A 24,751-nucleotide genomic window follows, 5' to 3' on the forward strand; every position below is an offset into this window, starting at 1 on the left:
AAGAAAAGGACTACAACTGCCAAATCCATATATCAAGCGAGTTCTAAACTGGAGATGTCAGCAGCATCTTACCTGGGACCTAAGGAAAAAATGTAACTATTGTGAAGTAATCCAAAGTTACCTTTTCAGATGAATATTGAATTTCATTTGGAAATCAAGGTCCTAGAAGTCTGAGGAATGTGTGGAGAGGCACAGAATCCAAGGTGTCTGTAGTCCAGTGTAAAGTTTCCGTGATGGTCAAGGAAGCCATGTCATCTGCTGGTGATAGTCAACTGTGGACTGTGTTTATCAGGTCCAGAGTCAATGAAGTCTACCATGAGATTTTGGAGCACTTCATGCTTCCATTTAATGAAAAGCTTTACTACCAAATGGTTTGCTGACCATGATATTACTGTGCTTGATTGGCCAGCAAACTCTCTGGACCGGAAACCCATAGAGAATTTATGGCTGTTTGTCAAGACGAAGATAAGAAACACCCAACTCAGGAATACAGACTTCAGTAACATCTCAGCAGTGCCACAAGATGATTGCCTTCACACCACACCGCATCAATGCAGTAATTTGTGGTAAAGGAGCCTTAACCAAATATTTATTGTAATAAACTTTTTATTTTGAGTTTTTATAAATAATATATATATATAAAACAACAATCAACAAACAGTATTATATTACCCTTTTTACCTCCACCCACACTCCTTCCAACCCATTCCACCCAACCACCACACACATACCCGTATGTGCAGTATGTAAACTCACAGCCTTAACCAAATATTGAGTGTATAAATGTCAGAGGTTGGACATTTCTGTACTATACATCCTTTCCTGTTTGATCTTATAAAATATTAGAATATTGAGAAATACTGAACCTTTAAGCCATACTGATTAAAATAAAACAAAAATATAGCCGTAAGACACGATTCTCTGGGTCCAAGCACATATCAGTCTAATGAGGCCCTATACATCAGCATGGGCCTATTCCTGAGATGGAAGCCACATTATGTGCAGCTTGTGTAAATTTTGTGTTTAAAACTTTGTACCTGGTATTCTTAATCAGTCAGTGTGGAGTTAGAAGGGAAGGAGGGGGTAGCTGCTCAGCAAGGGACCTTCTGGGATACGGGAATGTGAAGTTGGGGGATGGGTGGAGCTGTAGAAAATGTAAGAAACAGATGTGAGCAATGGGTGATTTAAGAAGAAACAATAAAGAAACTGGTGTCTCAATGATGTGTACCTAGGAATGTCCAGCTAACTCGGTCAAATCACACAAGTTTAGGGGATAATTCTCATATCTAAGAACAAACTTTACATGTTTTGAGATGATCGGATGTAAAGGGTAGTTGAAAGAAATGTCTTCTTCAAACAATGCACATTTAAAAAAATATTAATATTTAGTTAATTAGGGTATGATTCACAAACAAAAACTATTCTTGCATTTGGTGCTTGGACCCCTATTAAGACTCTAAATGTCACATTATGTACAATGAAAATAAAATGTATACATTTATATTTTGAATTAAATTATGGACAAAAATAATTGTAAAATTATATTTATTTATTTAATTTATAGAGATGAACTAGTATATGTCAAACTGGAATATATTATTGCATCACTCAAAATAGTAACCTTGCAGAAATAATAATCCTAGTAATTGTGCTGATATTAATTTGAAATGACACTTATATTTGACAATGAGAGTTCAAAAAATGATCAATTTTAGGCATGGGAAAAAGAGGAAGAAGAGAGAACTGTAATATATCAATCTTCTTCTGGTTATGAAAAACGTTATCATCACTTTGCTAGATATTCTAATACCCTTCATGCAGCTTTCTTTAGGACATCAATTTGACAGTTTATACCTTCTCTTTGAGAACATTCAATTTGGAGGGTGTCTATCACCTCATCTAAAAACCTGTGCTAGCCTCATTAGCTTCAAAAACAGGTTACAACTAATCTAACCACACTTTAACAAATGTAAAATGTGTTTGTGATTTTTGCCTATTTGTTCATTATCTAATTCAAGTCTTTGCAGTATTTTGTTTACTATAGCTTCTTGTGCACACAACAATAATCAAAAAATCTGACAGTGCTAGGGGTCGATACAGTAGAGTTGAGGATTGTGTAGGGGGGACCAAGTCAATAAATATCAGCATGCCACTGAGAGAGACACATTATGAAGCTAAAAAACATTGAAATATTTTGCTTTTGTACACAAAGTCTTTGTTATTAAACTCCTCTACCACCCCTAAAAACTGCACTTATCACTCCACAGAAATGTTTAAACATGAAATATTGGAATGGTCCTGTTATCAGTCAGTAATAAGTAAATAATGTCTCTTTTTTGTATGCTTTATAAAGTAGTTAGCCAATAATCATGCAACACTGATGCACATGAATGATAGCAAAGTTACAGAGGCTTGCAAAAGTATTCATACATTAACCTTTCCACATTGTGTCACCTTACAAACACAAACTTAAATGTATTTTTTTGAGATTTTAAATAATAGACTAAAACGAAGAAGCACATAATTGTGAAGTGGAATGGAAATTATACATGGTTTTCAAAATAATAATCAAACTAAACTCTGTGTGACATGCAAAAGTATTCCCTTTAGTCTGATACCACTAAATTAAATCCAGTGCAATCAATTGCCTTCAGTCACTTACTTATTTAATAAAGTCCAGCTGTGTGTAATTTTGTCTCAGTATGATTACACCTGTTCTGTGAAGGCCTCAGTGGTTTGTTAGAGAACACTAGTAAACAAACAGCATCATAAAGACCAAGGAAGAATTGTGGAGAAGTTTAAAGCAGGGACAGGTTATAAAAACAAACCCCAAGCATTGAGTATCCCAAGGAACACTGTTCAATCCAACATCCAAAAATTTTAAAAGTATTCTACAAATGCAAATCTACCAAGACATGGCCGTCCACCCAAACTGACAGATAAAGCAAGGAGAGCACTGGTCAGGGAAGCAGCCAAGATGTTCACTCTGGAGAAGCTGCAGAAATCCACAGCTCAGGTGGGAGAATCGGTCCACAGGACAACTATCAGTCATGTACTCCACAAATCTGGCCTTTATGGAAGAGTGGCAAGAAGAAACCATTATTGAAAGAAACACATAAGAAGTTCCGCTTGCAGGACATGTAGGGGACACAGCAAACACGTGTAAGAAGATGCTGTGGTCAGATGAGACCAAAGCTGAACATTATGGCCTAAATGCAAAGCGCTATGTGTGGTGGAAAAGTAACACTGCTCAACACACCACCCCCACTGTGAAACATGGTGCTGCCACCACTAGTCTATTCAAACTAACTGAGGTTATTCTTGAGTAAATAGCGAAGCAATTTTGTAAGTTGCTCTGAATAAGAGCGTCTGCTAAATGCCCTAAGAGTAAATATAAATGTAATGCTGTGGGGATGCTTTTCTTTTGCAGGGACAGGGAAGCTGGCCAGAGATGATTGGAAGATGGATGGAGCTAAATACAGTGCAATCCTGGAAGAAAACCTGTTGGAGGCAGCAAAAGACTTGAGACTGGAAAGAAGATTCACCTTCCGGCAAGACAATGACCTTAAACATTCGGCTAGAGCTACAGTGGAATGCTTTAGATCAAAGTAAAATATTCATGTGTTAGAATGGCCCAGTCAAAGTCCTGACCTAAATCTAACTGAGCATCTGTGTCAAGACATGAAACTTGCTGTTCATACATGCTCTCCATCCAACCTGGCTGAGCTTGAGCTACTTTGCAAGAATGGGCAAAAATCTTAGTCTCTAGATGCACAAAGCTGGTAGAGACATACCCCAAAAGACAGCTGCAATTGCAGCCAATGGTGGCTCTACAAAGTACTGATATACTTTATACTGAATACCTTTGCATGTGAAACTTTTTTTATTTTAATAATATTTTGAAACTATGTATAATATTCGTTCCACTTCACAATTATGTTACTTTGTGTTGGTCTATTACTTAAAATCTCAATAAAATACATTAAAGTTTGTGGTTGTTAGGTGAGTGTAAAAAAGTTCACTGTAGCAGCTTAAGATAAGACTGACTGCACAGTGCTAGTAATCAATGGAGGTAAATAACATGACTGATGCATTAGTATCTGTGTCCTGTGCATTTTTTTTCCAGTGTGCTTAATTTGCATTTTTTACGGTCTCATTAATACTCCTGACCTGTCAATGTTTATGTTCTAGATAAATGCCTGTTCTGCGAGTAGCTGCTGCTAACCTATGTCCAGCCATATTTGGTGTGCATAACAGAAGCATATAAATGTTGTGACTTGTGATTTGATAAATTAGCCCCTTAATATTGCAGTTGGGCTGCAAATAGATCGACACTGAACAATATACAGCCAATATACAGCCTTGGTCAGAAAGTAGACATTATTAAAGGAGCAGAACATGCCTAACAAATTTTGCAAGGGATAAAATGGCCTGTATACTTACAAGGTGTGCTAAAGTTTGTGTTCAAGTATCTGTTTATGACTGACATTTGTGCATAACAGCAGGCTACAGTTAGTCACTGCATATTTGCACCTTTATATGTGGTTTAAAATGACCAACAAGAGAATGTGCAAAGTAAGTGTACTTAATAAAGTGGTGGAGTGGAATAACTTGGAAGCTGGGTTATTGCTAACCAGTTAGTTTCTCAATGTTTCTTTGACATGGCCCACTCTTGACTTATGAGATGCAGCAGCATCCGTGACTTTTGGGGTCCTTTTCCTCAGGTGGCTGCTTAAATTTAAGGAGAGGGGGGTCTCCACTTGTAGGAGTGAAAAAAACTGTATTGCCATTAGATAAAACAAATGGTTTACAGTGAGCCTCCAAGCTGTCCTTTGTTACTGTTGTTGCCATGGAACCATTGCTGACCTGACCATTGAGAATGGAATGTCTGAGATGTTTCGCTGCAGCACGCTGCTTTTTGAGTTCAGAGAGTGTCTGAGGGCGTTCCTTGGGACAGCTGTCTTCAGAGGAAATAGACAAGGTGGTAAAACAAGCCACAGGAGTCAAACAGTCACAATCATAAGTGGGTGGGGGCGTAGTAGTGGCTGTGGTGCAGACAAAGTCATTCTGTTCCCTGTCATCCTTCAAGCTATAATGAGCTCTGTGCCTCTTCACAGACTTCACCTGGTTGAACAAAACAGAGAAAAAGAGCAGATGATGTGACATGAATAATCTGAATAATTTAATAGGCCAACATGGCAAATAGACTAGATGTCCAAATGTTTGAGGACACGCCTTTAAATGAAAGTCTAATCCCTGTAATAAAAGAATGTCTATAGAACAGGACTTTCTGGAACAGATAAACTTGAACCTATTGGCACTATGCCTGGTTCCAGGCGTGGGGTAGAGGGGTATTGTTTGAAAATATGCTCCATTCAATCCTTTTAGAATGAGTTTGGAAGTTGGGGATGAGGTGAGGTGGTGATCATCCACCATCCTAAACTCACCATCCAACACTCTTGCTGCTAAATGCAATCAGATCCTTACAGCAATTCTCCAAGATCTAGTAAAAAGCTGTCCCTGAACAGTAGAGAGTATGTTAGCTTAGCGTTGGCTGGGCAATAGGTACAGTGCTCTTCTGAGATCATTCATTAGTTTAAGCAAATGTGACTTTGTGTAGTTTACATAGATCTAGTAAAACATGAAAATGTAATACCTATTTGCTGAATAACAACAGGTGTTGAACAGATCACAATTAAATACACTCCATTTTAAATGTATGTGTTCTGTCTAGTCAGGCTGTTCATATTTACAACAACAGCAGCATCACAAAAATAGATGAACACTCACTGGATTACTGTTTTCCTGATCAGACTCCTTCTCCCTCTCTTCTTCCTCCTCTCTTCCTCCTCGCCACACAATAGCTTCTGTCTCATATTCTTTCCGGCACAGGTTGTGTCTGTCTGATAAACTAGCCCTCCTCACCACTTTCCTAACACATACACACACACTTACTCATTAATATGTACTTTGTAACAGGTAAATACATTTAAAAATAACAATAGGTACAGTATATTATAAATACTGCAGAACCAGTAGGTGAAATAGATTTCAATTCATACCCACGACTTCCTGCACTGCTTGTGCGGCGGCACAATGAGGTCTTGTGCTTCAGCTGTGACTTCAAAATAATTTCATGCTTGTGCTTCAAGTCCAGAAGATGATTTCTGAAATCATCATCTTCACAAAGGTCTAAGAATTCAATACAAATTAGTAATTAGTGTTTTTGGTTTTAGTATTTATGCTTGATATCTCCGATATTGATATATTGACCTTTATTGTGTGGCGCTATAATGTACAGAAAAAAGGTCATCAGTTAACTGTACCTATAGGCGTCTCCTCCATGTAGGTCTTGGCATTTAGACTGGCCCCATGCGACACCAATAGCTCAGCTATATTCCTCTACAGAGATAGAGAGATAAAGAGAGAGAGAAAAAGAGAGAAAGAGAAAGAGATAGAATGTATGTGTGTGTTGTAGAGAGAAAAACAATGGTCCCTTTTTAAAAGTATGTAGTCGTTATCTGTACTTTGCGTTTGTGTGTACCTGCCCCCAGCAGGCTGCAGCATGTAATGGTTGCCACCCATCAGAATCTTTTAGGTCCATCTTTGCTTTTCCCTCCAGTAATAGCTCTGTTGCTTGCATGTAACCATTAGCCGCTGCAATGTGGAGCTTTAAAAAATGAACACATGATAAACAAATTAATGATTAAACAAATGAGAAATAATGTGTATGTATTTTTACAATGTCAATCAATTTGCCATTACCATTACATTAACTTATTAAGAGTTCTAGTAATAAAATACCTGTGAATGTGCGTGTTTGTGTGTGTGTGTGTGTGTGGGGGGGGGGGGGGGGGGGGGGGGATTATCAGATACCCCATAATGAGTGAAAAGAGAATTTTAGAAAATGTTGCCAATTTACTGAAAAGGACAATAAAAAATTCTCAAGTATTCAAACCTGCTATGACACTTGAAAAGTAAAAGTCTTCCATTTCTCTTGAGATGTTTCTACACTGGAGTAGAAACTCAATTAAATGGACATGATTTGGAAAGACACACACACACACAAAATTCTGCTACACTGAAAGTTCCAGAGAGAGTAATTGGGGGAGAAGGACCTTGGTAAGAGAGATGACCTTTAGCTTTAAACATCCTGTGTGTAGATGGGAGAAACTTCTAGGTCAACCATCACTGCAGCACTACACCAATCTGGGCTTTAAGTCAGAGTGACAGACAGAAGCCTCTCCTCAGTAAAAGGCAAATGAAAGCAAATTGAAAGGAATCAAAGACTGTGTAAACAAGATTCTCTGGTCTGATGAAACCAAGGTTGATTTGGCCTTAATTCTAAGCGTCATCTCTGGAGGAAACCAGGCACTGCTCATTACCTGTTCAATACTATCCCTACAGTGTGGGGTTATTTTTCAGTGGCTGGGACAGGAAGACTGGTCAAGGTTGAGGGAAAGCTGAATGGAGCAAAGTACAGAAATTTTAATGGTTCAGATTGCTTGGGACTTCAGATTGGGCCGAAGGTTCACATTCAAACAGTACAATGACCCTTAGCACACAGCCAAGACAACACAGGAGTGCCTAGGGACCAAAATGTCACCAAGTGGCCCAGCCAGAGCCCTAACAGCCAGATCCCAATCAAACATCTCTGGAGAGACCTGAAATTGGATGTCCAACAACAGTTCCCATCCAATCTGACAGAGCTGGAGAGGATCGGCAAAGAAGAACTGCAGAAAATCCTCCAAAAAAAACAAAGAGGACAGGATGCTGAAATTGTTAACAAAGGTGCTTTAAATAAGTACTGAGTTGAATACTTATGTCAATGCAATATTTTAATTTGTCCTTTTCAATAACTTTCTTAAATTCCATTTTCACACACACATACACAGACACACAGTTATGCTCAAAAGTTTACCTACCCCAGCAGAATAGTTTTTTTTGCTTTCTTGGCAAACACTGTCGTTTGACAATAAATGGCTTCACCCAACCACTAACCATGAAAGGTAACATCCTCACCTGTGACCTGTTTGCTTGTAATCAGTGTGTGTGCACAAAAGCTGAGTGGGTTTCTGGGATCCAGAAAGACTCTTTAGCATCTTTTATTCTGCCACTGACATTTCTTGATTGTGAGTTATAGGGAAAGCAAAAGAATTTTCCACGGATCTACGGGAAAAGGTAGTTGAACTGTATAAAACAGGAAAGGGATACAAAACGATATCCAAGGAACTGATAATGCCAGTCAGCAGTGTTCAAACTGTGATTAACAAATGGAAAATCAGGGGTTCTGTAAAAACCAAACCATGGTCAGGTAGACCAACAAAGATTTCGGCCACAACTGCCAGGAAAATTGTTTGGGATGCAAAGAAAAACCCACAAATAACATCAGCTGAAGTACAGGACCCTCTGAAAACTAGCGGTGTGGCTGTTTCAAGATGCACAATAAGGAGGCACTTGAAGAAAAATGGGCTGCATGGTCGAGTTGCCAGAAGAAAGCCATTACTGCGCAAATGCCACAAAGTATCTTGCCTACAATACGACAAACAGCCCAGAGACAAGTCTCAAAACTTCAGGAACAAGGTCATTTGGAGTGATGAGACAAAAATTGAACTTTTTGACCACAACCATAAACGTTACATTTGGAGAGGTGTCAACAAGGCCTATGATGAAAGGAACACCATTCCTACTGTAAAGCACGGAGGTGGATCGCTGATGTTTTAGGAATGTGTGAGCTACAAAGGCACAGGAAACTTGCTCAAAGTTGAAGGAAAGATGAATGCAGCACGTTACCAGCAAATACTGGATGCAAATTTGCACTCATCAGCTGCGCATGGGATGTATTTGGACGTTCCAACATGACAACAATCCAAAACAGGCCAAATCGACCTGTCATTGGCTACAGCAGAACAAAGTGAAGGTTCTGGAGTGGCCATCTCAGTCTCCTGACCTCAATATCATTGAGCCACTCTGGGGAGATCTCAAGCATGCAGTTAATGCAAGACAGCCCAGGAATTTACAGGAACTGGATGCTTTTTGCCAAGAATGGGCAGCTTTACCATCTGAGAAAATAAAGAGCCTCATCCACAACTACCACAAAAGACTTTAACCTGTCATTAATGTTAGAGGGGGCAACACACGGTATTAAGAACTGGGGTATGTAAACAGGGTCATTTGGGTGTTTTTGGTGGTCATTATGATTTAAAAAGAGAAAACACAGTCGTTTGACAATAAATGGCTTCACCCAACCACTAACCATGAAAAAAACATTGTCACACAAAAAATGTTTGTGTGTTATCATTCATATTCTCAATTCTGGGGTATGTAAACGTTTGAGGACTACTGTGTATATACGTGAGAAATTAGAACAGTGTATTTCCTGATAAAATTCTGCAGGCTAAACATTTCCTTGTATTTTTTTCACTACTTAAAGATTTTTATTTTTAAAAATGTAGATTTTTTTCCCGCCCTTGAACACAGACCAAAGGACACACTAATTATTCTCACATTTGCTAAGGTCAATTTTAAATGTTTTTGTAAGCAAAGTGTATGTTTCCCAAAACTTACATTCCTAATAGGGAAAGCTAACATTAGCTAACAGTTATTTTTGATCTCGCAATGTGATTGATTTAGGCATTCTATTACTACAAATATAAAAGCACTCTGAAAGCACCTCTGGTCTGCCTTGCATGCTTTTAACCTAATGACCAGAGGCTTCAGTCCTGCTACGAAAAAATAAGCCTGCTAAAAAGATTTAACATAATGATGCATAAGTAGCAGATAGCTGTTTTCAATGAGCTAATGAACAGAGCTGTATACTGTGGTAAAGTTAGTTTCATGTTTGACATTCGTGAGAGATTCGGAACACCACCGTTCTTCATCATTTATCAAAGCGTAGATTTATCAGTGCAACACACCCCTCCAGTACACTGATGTAAATATAGTTATATATCTATATACATTATTTCTGTCAATGTTAATGTCATAGGTCACTCTCTTTATAGAACCTAGTGATGTATTAGCAGTTTTATTTACCATTGTAAACACAGTGTCACTATTGTTGAGCTCAGAAGGTAGATTACACTATTATTAAATTTCTCAACTAACTAATTCTCTTACCCCTCCCCCATCTCTCTCTCTCTCACACACACAGCTGTTCCTCTCTTAGCGTGCTTACTCCAGCCCAATGACTGATTCATCTATTTATCTCTTAAAAAGTTGTTGAAGCATTTTCTACACTAAAGCTTCTGTGTCCGAGCTTCGTTGAGGATGGTTGGTTGGATGTAATGTGGCTGTGATTCCTCTGGCCTTCTTCTGGACTTCTCTGATCACCACTTCCTCTCCTTCTCACTCCCCCTCTCTCTGCTCCCTCTACAACCACTGCTTCCACAATTTCTTCCACTCTTTACCGCAATCTTTGCTCCGTTTCCCCCTCAACTCTTGCCTCAACTCTTCTGACCACTATTCCACATCTTAAATTCCTTCTGAAACTGGAAGCATCTGCATCTGATCCATGCAAGTTTTTCATCATTTTCAAACTGTCCCCAGAAAATTCTGTCTCCTTCTTTGAAGAAAGGGTTGATAAGATCCGCCGATTCTTCCCCCAGTCTCCATCCTCCCCTTCAGACACAGTCCTTCTTCTCTGTCTTACTTCTCTCCTCTTTCCACAGATGACCTTCTCCAAACCTCCTTTCTTTCATCTCCTTTATCATAAACAGCTTCTTGTCTTCAGGCCATGTACCATCCACCTTCAAGAAACCAACTCTGGACAGCTTGAACATCGACAACTACAAACCCATTTCTGTTCTCTCTTTCCTTTTAAAGATCCTCAAATATTTTGTGTACAACCAACTGTCTCTTTTTCTCACCCAGAACAATCTACATGACTCTAACCAGTCTGGCTTCAAAGCGGCACACTCTTAATCGCAGTTACAGAGAAGCTCCATGCAGCAAAATCTGCCAAACTGTTGTGAGTCCTGATTCTCCTCAACCTCTCCGCAGCTTTTGAAACAGTTTGCCCTCACCAGCCTTGGAATTACCAGCTCTGCATGGCGAGGGTTTGCATCGTACCTGGAGGGGAGCTAATACCAGGGAACATGGCAGGGGGACATGTCCGCTCCTTGTAGTCTCTTCCACTGGCGTTCCAGTGCTTGGTCCTCTTCTTTTCTCACTCTACACCGGCTCTCTTGGTAAAGTAATATCCTCCCATTGATTCTCTTACCACTGTTACGCCGATGACACATCTCATCCTTTCTTAACACAAAGGTTTCTACTCGCATCTCAGCATGTCTCGCTGATGTCTCTTCTTGGATGGCAGCTCATCACCTCAAACTTAATCTCAGCAAGACAGAGCTGCTGTACAAACCATGGAACTGCTGGACTTCACAACGATTTTGCCATCTCACTGGTCACTCCATCTACAGAAGCACAGAGCCTTGGCATAGTCATGGATAACCAGTTATCGTTCTCAACTCATGTTGCAAATCTGACTCAGTCATGCTGATTTCTCCTTTTCAACATCCAGAGAATTCAACCCTTACTTTCTAGAGAGGTGCTCGTTTAGTCTTGTTACTTAAAGATAACTAACTCTTTTCTGGTTGGTCTCACTTTGCGCACCATCAGGCCCCAGCAATTGATCCGGAATGCAGCGGCACAGGTTGTCTTCAATGTTTCTAAGTTCAGCAATGTAAATCCTCTGCTGCCTTCTCTTCACTGGCTTCCAAAACCCTGATGTTGGCCTACAAAGACTACATTGGACCAGCTCTTCTATACTTGATGGCAATGGTCAAAAGCCGATCAGTACCACAAGCCCTTTGAGCTTCAAGTCTGGCTTAGCTTGACCCGGAAAATCCTTTCACAACATCCCATGGGTGTCATGAGAGTCACTAGCTGTCTTCAAATGCTGTCTGAAGATCCATCTCTTCCAAGAGTACTTGGGCGATGTATAGTGTCGAGTACTGTGATCTCCATACTGACTTTTGTATTTAGTAGCATCTAATCTTTTGGTATCTTTTGGATCCTACTCTATACAAACTAGCTAATGTTTGTAAACAACAAAGCACTTTTGTAAAAGATTTGCCTTAAATGTAAATGATGAAGATGATGAATTGCCTAACCGCCCCTGACAATGAGTATTGCTTTAGTATAATAATAAAGTCCCTCTACACATGCTTCAACCCATATGTTATAATAGTGAATAGGGCACGGTTTTTGGCTCAGTTTCCAGATACAACTTTTGATATGTTCTACTGTCTGAACACAGATAAATAAAAATATATTTTTATTTATATTTTTCAATAGCTATTTTTTGGATCTTGGGATTCTGTCAGTGTTCCCATCTGCTGATGATGGGGCACTTATTGTAATAGCAGCTAACTTCATAATACAGTACTTTGCACTGAACTGTTATTCTACTGCACAGAAAACCCAAGTTTTGAGCAGTAGGAAATTTAATATGATCAGGTGATAGAAGTAGGTTTATACAAGAGAGTAGTACAAGAGTTGAGTCAGTTTTTCTTGATAATTACCAGTCAGCTGAGAAATGGCCATGTCAAAAATACCAGTTGTTCACTGCTATAACATAATTATATAGCAGCTATAATATACTAATATATGATTATATTATTTATATTATTTTGTGTTTGCTTTGGCGCAATCAGAATAAAGAAAGAAAAACAGTATAAGGATGCTGACAGGATAGGGAGAGTGGGTAACTTGGTAAATGAGAAAAAGACCACATACTGTGAATAGCGGCCTCACTAAAGAAAATAAGACGGAGAGCAGAGTAAAACAAAGCAGATGACCCTGCTTCTCACCCAAGTGTACTTGTAAGTAAATCAATCAATTTCCTAAATTTTGGTTGACTTGTCTTTATGTAGTAGTGCATAGATTTGTTTTGACAATCCTGACCAAAATATTGGCAGTTACAAATGCTTTGGTATTCACTGCACTGAAACATACACAAAACATAGTCAAATTTGAGACAAAACTCCAGCAATGGACAACACAACAACAAAGTCAACAATTTGTCATTTTTACTGGATGTACATTTCTATATTGCCAATAGTTGCCATAAATACACAATGATACTAGTGATTTTTTTTTTTCTCAACTTTTTTTTCCTCAAATTTGATTTGTGTTCAAATGCAGACAGAAAGACATCTGAATACCAAAGCATTTGTAACTGTAACAATGAGGGCAAAGTGGTCCACTTCTAAAATAAGTGCAGGGGTGCTAATATTTTGGCCATGACTGTGCTGTATGGTTGTATTTTATCAAGCCGGAGTCAAGGAGTCAAATCAATTAATCAACTAATTACAAACGTAAGCCTTGCAGAAGGTAAGAAATGTATATCTGTGTATTAAGTTGGTTTGGGACCATGATATCTAATAATAATTGAGTTTAATAACAAGTTTTAACAACCTCATTAGAATTAAAACAAACTTGTCCGTCCCTCTGAGCAACAGCAACTACCGCATTAAATTAGGACTGTTAAATATCACTAAAGAAAATATAGTTAGCTTCTCTCAACATGACTCAATATCTGACCATTATCTAATCATGTTCGAAATAGTTCTTACCAGAATATCTATCACCTGCCCGCTGTATTAGCAAACATACAATAACAACTGCAACAGCAAATGCGTTTATTAATAACCTCCCTGACTTAACCATCTCCTTCCCATTACATGCTAAAAATCTCGAGCATGTGACTGAAAATTTGCACTCGGTCCTCCGCTCTAATCTTGACAGTGTTGCGCCAATTAGGCAAATTAGGGAAAAAAAGATAGCTCTGTGGTATAATGATCACACACGCATGTTAAAACAAACCGCTCATAGCTATGAACCTAATTGGCGACACACAAAACTAGAGTGCTTTCGACTCAAACGGCAGCATAGTGGACTACAAAAATTAAACTACTAATTAAAACCAAATCTCAGTATTTTTCAGCTCTTTTGAGAAAAACAAAGAAAACCCAAGATTTCTTTTCAATACTGTGACTAAACTTCCCAACAGTAAAAAACCTGGCTCTCCACTGCCCTGCTGTGTTACGGTTCTGCTCTGGATTTTTGCAATGATCCACTCCTACCTGCTCACACAGTGCGGGTCGACCTAAGGCAGATGGGTTCCTCGGACTGAGTCTTGGTTTCTCCCAAGGTTTCTTCCTCTTAGTATGAGGGAGTTCTTCCTTGCCACTGTCGCTACCACCTCTATTGTGGTGTTTGCTCATAAGAGGCGTGGACCTGGATTTCTGTAAAGCGCTTTGTGACAAGATTTGCTGTAAAAGGCGCTATATAAATACATTTTGCATTTAATTAAATTTAAAACACTGATTTAAGTAATAGATAGTAATAAAAAAGGCGCATTAATTTGTTGGTTTGAAACCATGAGCTAATAACCAGTTTTAAACAGTTGTTTCATTATAAAGATAAATAGATTAATTCATAAATAAGCCTTGTAGTATGCTAGTAATATATCTGTGTATTTCAACTTTGGTTTGAGAACATCAACAATCTCAAATAAGTGTATTTAGTGTAAAAGTCTATTTAGTGTAAATAAGTAAGTGTAAGTATATCTAATTAATAATAAACTTAGTATAATAATTATATTCTCATTAACAATAATCATAACAACAATAACAATAATACCATGTAGTATGTAATGCATATATTTATAAGTTGGTTTGATCCATTTCTAACCTAACATTTACTTCTAAGATCTTAGAAAAAACTGTGGCCCAACAACACTGCTCATAACTGGGTGAAAACCACATGTATGATAAATTTCAATCTGGATTCAGAACCTATCATAGCACTGAGACAGCTCTCTTCTCCTTGCCTCTGATCAAGGCTAAATACCCTTATTAGTTCTACTCAGCCTCAGTGATGCAATAAATCACACTATGCTCCTAGAAAGGTTAGACAACCTTTTTATTGCCACTGTCTCCTTTGACTGTTTCCAAGCATTTCTAGTACTATGTCGTTAAAGCATTTTTTTAAACCATGAAGTGTGTGCATCAAAATAATGAGTAGGCAATTATTGGAGGTATTGTGTATTGCCTACATACATATAAAAACCCATACTAAACACCTGTTCATGCAGATACATTAGCTCTGAGTATGTGTGTGGCATCCTGACATGATTTTCTGCCTGAACAACAGTCCGAGTAAAAGTAAATAAAGTTTTTGAGTCAGCATTTTCTGAAAGCTTAATTTAAGGACTAGTATTGTTAAATAATCTCTGGAATACAACTGTGGCCATGCTACACTATAGATATGACCACCGGTGTGCTAAACCAACAAAGTTTTCAAAGTATGGTTTACATTTTATCACTGGCCATTTTACATTTATTTTAATGTTTTTCTTTCTACGTGAACTGATGTGGAATAAGGTCAGGAAGGGTTGGAGTTTAAATCGGGAAGAGGTAACCACCAATATACAGCGCTGCTGCATTGCTGTAGTTGTATACCAAGAACTACTACTGTCCTTAATATCTCAATACTATTAAGGTCTGTATTAACAGACAGAAGACACATTGACCATCATTGACCATGTCTGACTCCTAGAAATCACTGATGCACACCCCTGAAAAAGAAGTTTACTGTGCATAACCTTTGGTAACCTTTGGTAATTTCTCACCAATCCCTCTTTATCCTTACATGATGTAATGTGGTGCTCACTTACAGCGGGGTTTGAACCCAGGCCGCCGTGTTGGCGGGCCGGCGCGCTACTGAGTGAGCTACCACGATCACGTGACCAACGGGCCCAAGTGCAGAGTCTTTCAATCTTAGAGCAGGTAAAATGGAAATGAAAAACAAAGCCTCTCGGGACTCGAACCCAGGCCGCCGCGTCGCGAGACTGACGCTCTGCCGCTTCACCAAAGCGGCAGTTATGAAAGCGGCCAACAAAAGAAACTTTAAAAAGGATGGGTTTAATAAACAAACAAAGGACACCAGGGGAGAACTGGCTACCTCTTTAACTCTAGAGGGAAATACAACTGAGGGCAAAAGGATCTCCCAAAAGAAACCAGAAAACTGAGAAGTTACAGGGAAGACAGACACTCCTGCCTTCCTCTGTAACACTAGTGTATGTGTGCAAACACACACACATACACACACACACACAGGCACACACACCAGGGAAGACAGACACTCCTGTCTTCCTCTGGTACACAAGTGTATGTGTGCTACGCGCACACACACACCAGGGAAGACAGACACTCCTGCCTTCCTCTGGTACACGAGTGTATGAGTGCTACGCGCACACACACACACACACACACACACAGACACACACACTGCACAGACACCGGGAGAGAGACTCGGGAGAGACACACGAAGGGGAGTGACACACACTCAGCCTTCACCTCGAGAACCACAGACACACACACCACCAGAATCAAAAGATCCAGCAGTGGGGCAACTGGATCTGTGTGCCTATATAGCCTACTGCCCAGGTGTAGGGAATTGGGCTCGATTACTGGCTGGGGTGACTCGGGGCCTCCCCCTGGTGGCAGAAGGAGGCCTTGCCCTAGAGCCACCCCTTACAGGACCCCCCCCCCCGAGGGGCGGCACCCGACGTCCCCAACCCAGCAGCACGGTCCTGACGAAACGCCCGGATGAGCCCGGGGTCCAGAATGTGGCGGGAGGGCACCCAGGACCGCTCCTCCGGGCCATAACCCTCCCAGTCCACTAGATACTGGAGGCCACCGCGGATCCGACGGACATCCAGAAGGCGCCTGATGACCGTACGCGGGCCCGGCGGATTGGCGGGACCCACGGAACACAAGACTGGCTTGAGGCGGGACACGTGGAAGGTGGGGTTCACGCGCATCGAAGGGGGAAGGGCAAGGCGGTAGGCAACAGGGTTGACCCGGCGAAGGATCTTGAACGGTCCGACGTACCGAGGCGCCAACTTGCGGGGAGCACCACGCAAGGGCAGATCCTTAGCCGAAAGCCAAACCTGTTGCCCAGGACGATAGGTCGGCCTTCGCCTCCTGTCCACATAGCGCTTCTGAGCAGCTACTGCAGACAGGAGGGACCTGCGGGCTTTCTGCCAGGTTCTCCGACAGTGCCTGACCATCTGTTCCGCCGACTGGACCCCAGTTCCTGCCTCCTGTCCTGGGAACATGGGCGGAGCGTACCCGTATTGGCACTCAAAGGGTGACATTCCCAGAGACGAGTGCCAGAGGGTGTTATGTGCGTACTCCGCCCAAATCAGTTGGTCAGACCATGTAGAAGGTGAGGAGGAGGCCAGACAGCGGAGGGTGCGCACCAGGTCTTGATTGACCCTCTCTGTCTGGCCGTTAGACTGGGGGTGGAAGCCAGATGTGAGGCTGGCCTCCGCCCCCAACAGTCGGCAAAATGCACCCCAGAACCGGCTGGTGAATTGGGGCCCACGGTCTGACACAATGTCAGAGGGGAGTCTGTGAACCCGAACCACCTGGTTGAGTACTAGATCCGCTGTCTCCTTAGCTGATGGCAGCTTTGGAAGCGCCACAAAGCAGCCAGCCTTGGAGAACCTGTCCACAATGACTAGAATCACAGTGTTGCCACGTGATCGGGGCAACCCTGTGATAAAGTCAAGGGCCAGGTGGGACCAAGGACGCGTGGGGACAGCCAGAGGGAGCAGCAGACCAGTTGGCCTGGTTCTGGGATCTTTGCACTGAGAGCACACCAAACAGGAAGCTACATGAGCATGCACGTCTCCTTCCATGCCGGGCCACCAGAATCGCCGGCGCAGAAACTTGAGCGTGCGTGTAGTCCCTGGGTGTGCTGCCTGGGAGGACGCATGGCCCCACTGAAGCACCCGTTCCCTTACAGGCCTGGGTACATAAAGTCGATCCGGGGGGCCACCACCCGGATCAGGTTCAGTGAGGTGGGCCTGTTTGACCGCGTCCTCTAGTCCCCATCGGATGGGCGCCACAATCCGGTCTTCGGGGACTATAGTCGTGGGTGTGCTTGATAGAGGAGGGGGCTCCCACTGGCGAGAGAGAGCATCGGGCTTGGTGTTCTTCGAGCCCGGTCGGAACGATAACACAAAATCGAACCGAGTGAAGAACAATCCCCACCTGGCCTGGCGCGGATTAAGACGTTTGGCCTGTTGGATGTAGGCCAAATTCTTGTGATCCGTCCAGACCAGAAAGGGATGTTTTGCTCCCTCAGGCCAGTGTCTCCACTCCTCTAATGCAAGCTTGACCGCCAATAATTCGCGGTCACCCACATCATAATTCCGTTCAGCCGGGGAAAGGCGGTGGGAGAAGTAGGCGCAGGGGTGCAGCTTTTGGCCTGGACCAGACCGCTGGGAGAGTACTGCACCCACGCCTACCTCAGAGGCGTCCACCTCCACGATGAACGGAAGTTCCGGGTCGGGCAACTGGAGAACCGGGGCCGTGGTCAACAGGCGCCTTAGAGTGTCAAACGCTTCCTGGGCCTCCGTGGTCCAAACAAACCTCCCTGACGTCTTCCTCGTCAAAGCGGTCAAAGGGGCTGCCACGGAGCCAAAATTCCTCACGAACCTTCGGAAGAAGTTGGCAAAACCCAGAAAGCGCTGGACAAGGCGCAAAGAGGTTGGCCTGGGCCAGTTTTCCACGGCCTTGATTTTGGCCGGGTCCATGCGCAGGGTGTTGTGGGACACCACAAAGCCCAAAAAGGAGATTGACTGCGCATGGAACAGTGATTTCTCCAGTTTGATGAACAGGTGGTTCTCCAGGAGCAACTGGAGAACCCGCCGGACGTGGGCGACGTGTTCGTCTACGGTCTTACTATAGATGAGAATGTCATCCAAATAGACGAACACGTACCTGTCCAAAGCCTCCCGGAGGACCTCGTTAATATACCGTTGGAAGACGGCGGGCGCATTCATCAAACCGAATGGCATGACGAGGTTCTCATAATGCCCAGACGGGGTGATGAACGCCGTCTTCCACTCATCACCCTCTTTGACCCTGACCAGGTTGTAGGCACTGCGCAGGTCCAGCTTGGTGAAGATGGAGGCCTGCTGCAGTGCCTCAAAGGCTGAGGTCATGAGGGGTAATGGGTACCGGTCTTTTATCGTTATTTTATTGAGGCCTCTGTAGTCTATACAGGGCCTCAAGCCCCCATCCTTCTTCCCCACGAAGAAGAAGCCGGCCCCAGCCGGGGAAGTGGATGGCCGGATAAACCCTAAGGCCAAGGCCTCCTGGACGTAGTCCTCCATTGCCTGTCGCTCTGGTGCTGACAAAGAAAACAGCCTGCCCCTAGGGGGGGCAGTGCCGGGTAGGAGGTCGATGGCAATGTCAAAGGGTCTGTGGGGGGGCAGCAGCTGGGCCTGCCGTTTACTAAACACCTCCCGAAGGTCCCAGTACTCCTTTGGGACTCGTGAGGGGTCGAAACCTTTGGGATTGGTGTCAGTACCCACAGTAACCCTAGGGGTCTTGAGGCATGAGGACCGACAAACTGGCCCCCATGCCAAGACAGACCGGGACAGCCAGTCCACGTGGGGGTTATGACGCTGGAGCCAAGGGAAACCCAGCACCAACTGCAAGTCAGGAGTGCTGATAATGAAGAACACTATCTGCTCGGTATGAGGACCAACTCGCAGCGTGAGAGGGTGGGTTTGGTGGGACACCACCCCAGGCTCCAATGACCAACCGTCTATGGCCGCTATGGGCATGGGCTCCCTCAAGGGGACCAGTGGCAGGGCCAACTTTCTGGCGAGGCCGGAATCTAGAAAGTTCCCTGCCGCTCCCGAATCCAAAAAGGCAGGTAGGCGGACCTCAACCAACCCTGACACTAGCGTGGCATTGAGGAACACCCCCTGGGCCAGAGGGAGAATCAGCAAGTCCGTCAGTGGTCTCCCCTCACCTGACGGACGTTGGCATTTCCCCAAGAGTTCTGGGCAAGCAGCACGGAGGTGCCCAGAGATCCCGCAGTAGAGGCACCTGCCTTCGCGCATGCGCGCCTCACGCTCCTGCCGTGGCAGACGAGTGTGTCCCAGCCGCATGGTTAGGGCCCTACTGCTGGGGGGCCCCCGAAGAGAGCCTAAGACAGCAGGTGGGCCCTGAGGAGCTCGGGGGGCTCTGGCACCCCGCGTCCTACGTCTCTCCTTGAGGCGGTTATCCACTCTTTGGGCCAGCTCAATGAGCCGATCAAGGGAGGTGGGGGGGTCATGGTAGGCCAGCTCATCCTTGAGCTCCTCACTGAGACCATGGAGGAAGGCTGAAACAAGAGCACTGGCATTCCATCCACTTTCCGCCGATAGCGTGCGGAATTCAATGGCATAATCAGCCACCGACCTTTCTCCCTGACGTAGGTGCAGGAAGCGGGACCCTGCCTCTTCTGCACGGAGCGGAAGGTCGAAAGTTTGCGACAGCGCAGCCGCAAAGCGGGCCACAGAGGCACATACATGGGGTTGATACTCCCACACCGGGGTGGCCCAGGCTGATGCCCTACCGGTGAGGAGAGAGATGATGTATGCCACCTTAGCACGCTCGGATGGAAAGTGGGATGGTTGCAGCTCAAAAGCCAGTGAACATTGAAGGAGGAACCCTCTACATCCTCCTGGTCCACCAGCATAGCGCTCTGGGGCTGGTAGAGGGGGCTCAGCACTAGAAACCACAGCTGCTTGGGCAGCGGTAGCCTCCTCCTGGGGAGGGACAGGAGTGTGCTGGCTAGTGTGTTGAGTCACTAGATTTGTCAGACCCTGCAGCTGAGAAAGAATCTGCTGCAGGGCCTGCTCATGCCTCCCCACAGTCCCCCCCTGACTTGCTAGAGCGACTTTTACCTGCTCTAGATTGAATGTCTCTGCTGGGTCCATGTCTTGGCTGGATCTTTCTGTAATGTGGTGCTCACTTACAGCGGGGTTTGAACCCAGGCCGCCGTGCTACTGAGTGAGCTACCACGATCACGTGACCAACGGGCCCAAGTGCAGAGTCTTTCAATCTTAGAGCAGGTAAAATGGAAATGAAAAAACAAAGCCTCTCGGGACTCGAACACAGGCCGCCGCGTCGCGAGACTGACGCTCTGCCGCTTCACCAAAGCGGCAGTTATGAAAGCGGCCAACAAAAGAAACTTTAAAAAGGATGGGTTTAATAAACAAACAAAGGACACCAGGGGAGAACTGGCTACCTCTTTAACTCTAGAGGGAAATACAACTGAGGGCAAAAGAATCTCCCAAAAGAAACCAGAAAACTGAGAAGTTACAGGGAAGACAGACACTCCTGCCTTCCTCTGGTACACGAGTGTATGTGTGCTACGCGCACACACACACAGACACACACACCAGGGAAGACAGACACTCCTGCCTTCCTCTGGTACACGAGTGTATGAGTGGTACGCGCACACACACACACACACACACACACACACACACAGACACACAGACTGCACAGACACCGGGAGAGAGACTCGGGAGAGACACACGAAGGGGAGTGACACACACTCAGCCTTCACCTCGAGAACCACAGACACACACACCACCAGAATCAAAAGATCCAGCAGTGGGGCAACTGGATCTGTGTGCCTATATAGCCTACTGCCCAGGTGTAGGGAATTGGGCTCGATTACTGGCTGGGGTGACTCGGGGCCTCCCCCTGGTGGCAGGAGGAGGCCTTGCCCTAGAGCCACCCCTTACACATGATTGTATATAAAGCAATTCTCCAGGGCATACCCAATGCTGCTGGTGAGGAATGTGCATTAGCTCCCTGGCCAGCCTTATGTCTAAACAGTAGAATAATTATCCTAAACAAACAAACAAACATGTAATTAGGCTGTTTATTAGACTGTTTATCACAGGATAAGCAGCTTTTGCTGTTTTTACTTCAGAGCAGTAGAACATTATCAAGGATATAGAAAATAGTATTTAATCACTTGATCAAATTTTGCATTATATTATTAAGCATATAAGTTTAAAATGCCATAAAACCCTTTTTCAACAGCAATACAATTATATAACGTTAACTTCAACCTTAAAGCTAACAGACATTTAGTGTCTACTATAGCAGTACATGTGCTAAAATACAAAGTACTAAGTCACTGTCTTAAATGGCTCAATGCATCACTGTGCTCAAGTGTTTACCAAAGTTGCTCCCTGTGAGTCATGCTGATTGATGTCTTCTCCCTTATGTAGAATATTCCGAATATCTGCCAGCATTTTCCTCTCCATTGCAGCTCGAGTCTCATTGATCATCTCCTGTGTGATCCCTGTAATTTACCACACATTTACATGAAACAGATTAAAAGAATGGATAGCATTACCTGCTCAATTCTTTCTTCCTTTTGCACTGTATCCATCTCATCATTCTGAATGGATAAACAACAAATATATGTCTGTGAAGAATAACAGGAACGTTTTCAGCTGCCCAAACCCTCTTCTTTCTTTGGTGCATGTGTAGCTAATTTAGAAAGTTTAATATTTATAGTTTATAGTTTTTAAAAATAGCAAATTTGTTGAGAAATGCATGTCATTAGATGCCGTTGCAAGTAAACAAAAATAAAAGTAAAAGAGAAATAAATCTTCACATAAATATTTAATAATAATAAAAAACAACATAAATTAAAAAAAGAATTCCACAACATCATCATGACATGTCTTATATTGTAGACAGTCACATCTCTCAAGCAGCGATGCGTTGGCAGAGGAAGCGGGCAGAATTCTGCCCACCATGCAGTGGACACATACCATGAGAGACCCTATTCCAGGAATATTATGTTGCTTTGCACTTGTGAAGAATGTGTTAAAAGTTCCATTTTGGGAATTTAATAAGATGCAGGTGTTTGCAGCCATTTTTGTTTCTACCGGAGTCAAAGAATGTAAAAGGATACAGGGTGTTTACATGGCTATTATTTTTATATTTAACTAATTATTTAAGGATTACCTACCTCTAATCGGATAGAAATTGTATGCATATTCCGATTTAGCTATTAGTCAGATTATTACAGCAGACTGAGTAATGGGAGAGGCCGTTGCCTGGCAGGAAACCGCCCTTGCTCCTCTTTGCAGCAGCTATTGTCATGATGAACCTGCCATTGCCCCAAGCTCAGTTTTCACCTTCTATGTTAAACTTAGTCTCCTATGGGGTAGTTTTTTGGTTGAGTCCCCTGGTCATCTAGGCTCACATAACAAAGATAGGTAAATATAGTCTTAGTGTGGTATGGTCTTCAACGGGAAAGGGAATTAATAACACATTAACATCCAAAGTTTTTCTTTCAAATATATTTAGCATTTATTTCACTTTAAAATGCTGACAGTTTTACTGATTTGTAGGTCTGGGTATCGATGGCGTTACTTTTTAGGGTACTGACCAAATGAAATAGGTATTACAAATGCCAAATCACATCAATTGGTGCCAAATTCCGGTTCAAGCATAACGCACAGTCAGGGCAATGGCGAGCCAAAAGTGGTAGCAAGTGTGGTATGTTTTTCAACTTCCTTTCCTTTGCTTAATACACATAACCCTTTTGTGTCTCTGAGTGCCGGGTGGTATTTAAGATTCTGGTAATCGCTGCCACTGTGGTTAAGCCTACCTGTCTCCTAAGAGATGACTTCTAAAAGATTCTCTTTGTACTTCCTGATATGTTGGTTGATTCCAGTTGCAATGAACCTTGGTCTAATGGACTTTGCAGGGCATGTGAAATGAAATCTAACCCTAGGTTGCTGTGATGACATGAGATTGCCTCTAGTTCAACATTTTCCATGATCACCTTATCATTTCTCAATAAAACCATGATTTTAATTAAAAAGACAACTAAAGGATGAAAAGGATAGAATTTGAAAAATGGGAAAGAAGGCCTACTGCTGATGACCTGTGGTTGTTTGCAAAAGTAATCTTTTTGTAGCTTTGTATAGACTATTAAATAGACTATTTCTGTGTACAGGGAACAATTTCTCTGTGACACTGGTTTGTGATGTTTCTGGTGTACTATGCATAGATAGCAAACTCTGCAGGCTACATACGAGCTTATCTATATAAAATTGCATACAACTGCAATTTTCACTACTTTGTATAATACATAAAGACTTCCCTTTACTTGTTAAAAACTATAAATCCCAATCAAACACTAATATGTAAATAGTTGACAATGGGTGCTCACTTGGTCATGGTAGATGTTTATTTTTGGGTTAAAATGAATCTATAATTAACATTTTTATAATTAACAGATTTCTGCTTCTGCTTTCGGCTTTAAGTTGCAATGAAGAGCTTTCCTACTCCCCATCAGAGTATAATAATGATGATATCTTATCTAAGGTTTATTAATATTCACAACTGTTTGACTCTAGTTTCTTGTTTTAGTTAAATTCATTAGGCTAAAAGATTTTGAAAAATATTAAATTCCCTCCATGATTTTGAATGTTTTTGACTTTGACGTTTCTCAGTGCTGTTTTTGGCAGCATTCTGAGAAAGGGGTGTTCTTCAAGGGGAGTTTGAAACACTTTTCTAAACTCTCAGAAACAGTGTCTTACAGTGATTCTGGAGAAGCACAGCTAAATGCTCTTGCATCACCTTAACCGAACCGTTTAATCTAAAGAAGTCTCATGAAAAAGCAGCTGCAATCAGTTGTTGAAGTTACTTAAAAAATATTCTCACGAGCTTGCCTTTGAATAGCATGCACATATAACACTAATCTAACCCAATCTATATAATGCTTTAAGCATTTCCTGGAGCTTTTAGCACTTGAGATGCACTTCACTGTCTGTAGATGCTTACTTGTAAAGGTGACTTGTGAAAAGCATTATAGCAAAAGGCAAACAGTGAAAACAAATCAAGCCATT

General features: G+C 42.7%; 1 protein-coding gene across 2 annotated transcripts in view; it reads right to left on the bottom strand.

Annotated features, from left to right (window-relative positions):
• Nucleotides 1–650: 650 nt before the first annotated feature.
• Nucleotides 651–24,751, bottom strand: part of ppp1r16b (protein phosphatase 1, regulatory subunit 16B) — a 74,181-nt gene continuing 50,080 nt past the window's right edge. Inside the window, exons 6-12 of one of the 2 annotated variants that reach the window (XM_072683881.1) lie at nt 22,058–22,182; nt 6,545–6,670; nt 6,327–6,402; nt 6,063–6,192; nt 5,791–5,932; nt 4,867–5,124; nt 651–1,144 (exon numbers count right to left, since the gene is read on the bottom strand). In XM_072683881.1, the coding sequence (XP_072539982.1) occupies nt 1,055–1,144; nt 4,867–5,124; nt 5,791–5,932; nt 6,063–6,192; nt 6,327–6,402; nt 6,545–6,670; nt 22,058–22,182 (947 nt within the window). In that variant the 3' untranslated portion in view covers nt 651–1,054. Of the gene's footprint in view, nt 5,125–5,790; nt 5,933–6,062; nt 6,193–6,326; nt 6,403–6,544; nt 6,671–22,057; nt 22,183–24,751 lie in introns of both variants that reach the window. The other variant, XM_072683880.1, reaches the window with a different exon arrangement.

Source organism: Salminus brasiliensis, chromosome 7 (genome assembly GCF_030463535.1).
Source record: "Salminus brasiliensis chromosome 7, fSalBra1.hap2, whole genome shotgun sequence".
Lineage (NCBI taxonomy): Eukaryota > Metazoa > Chordata > Actinopteri > Characiformes > Bryconidae > Salminus > Salminus brasiliensis.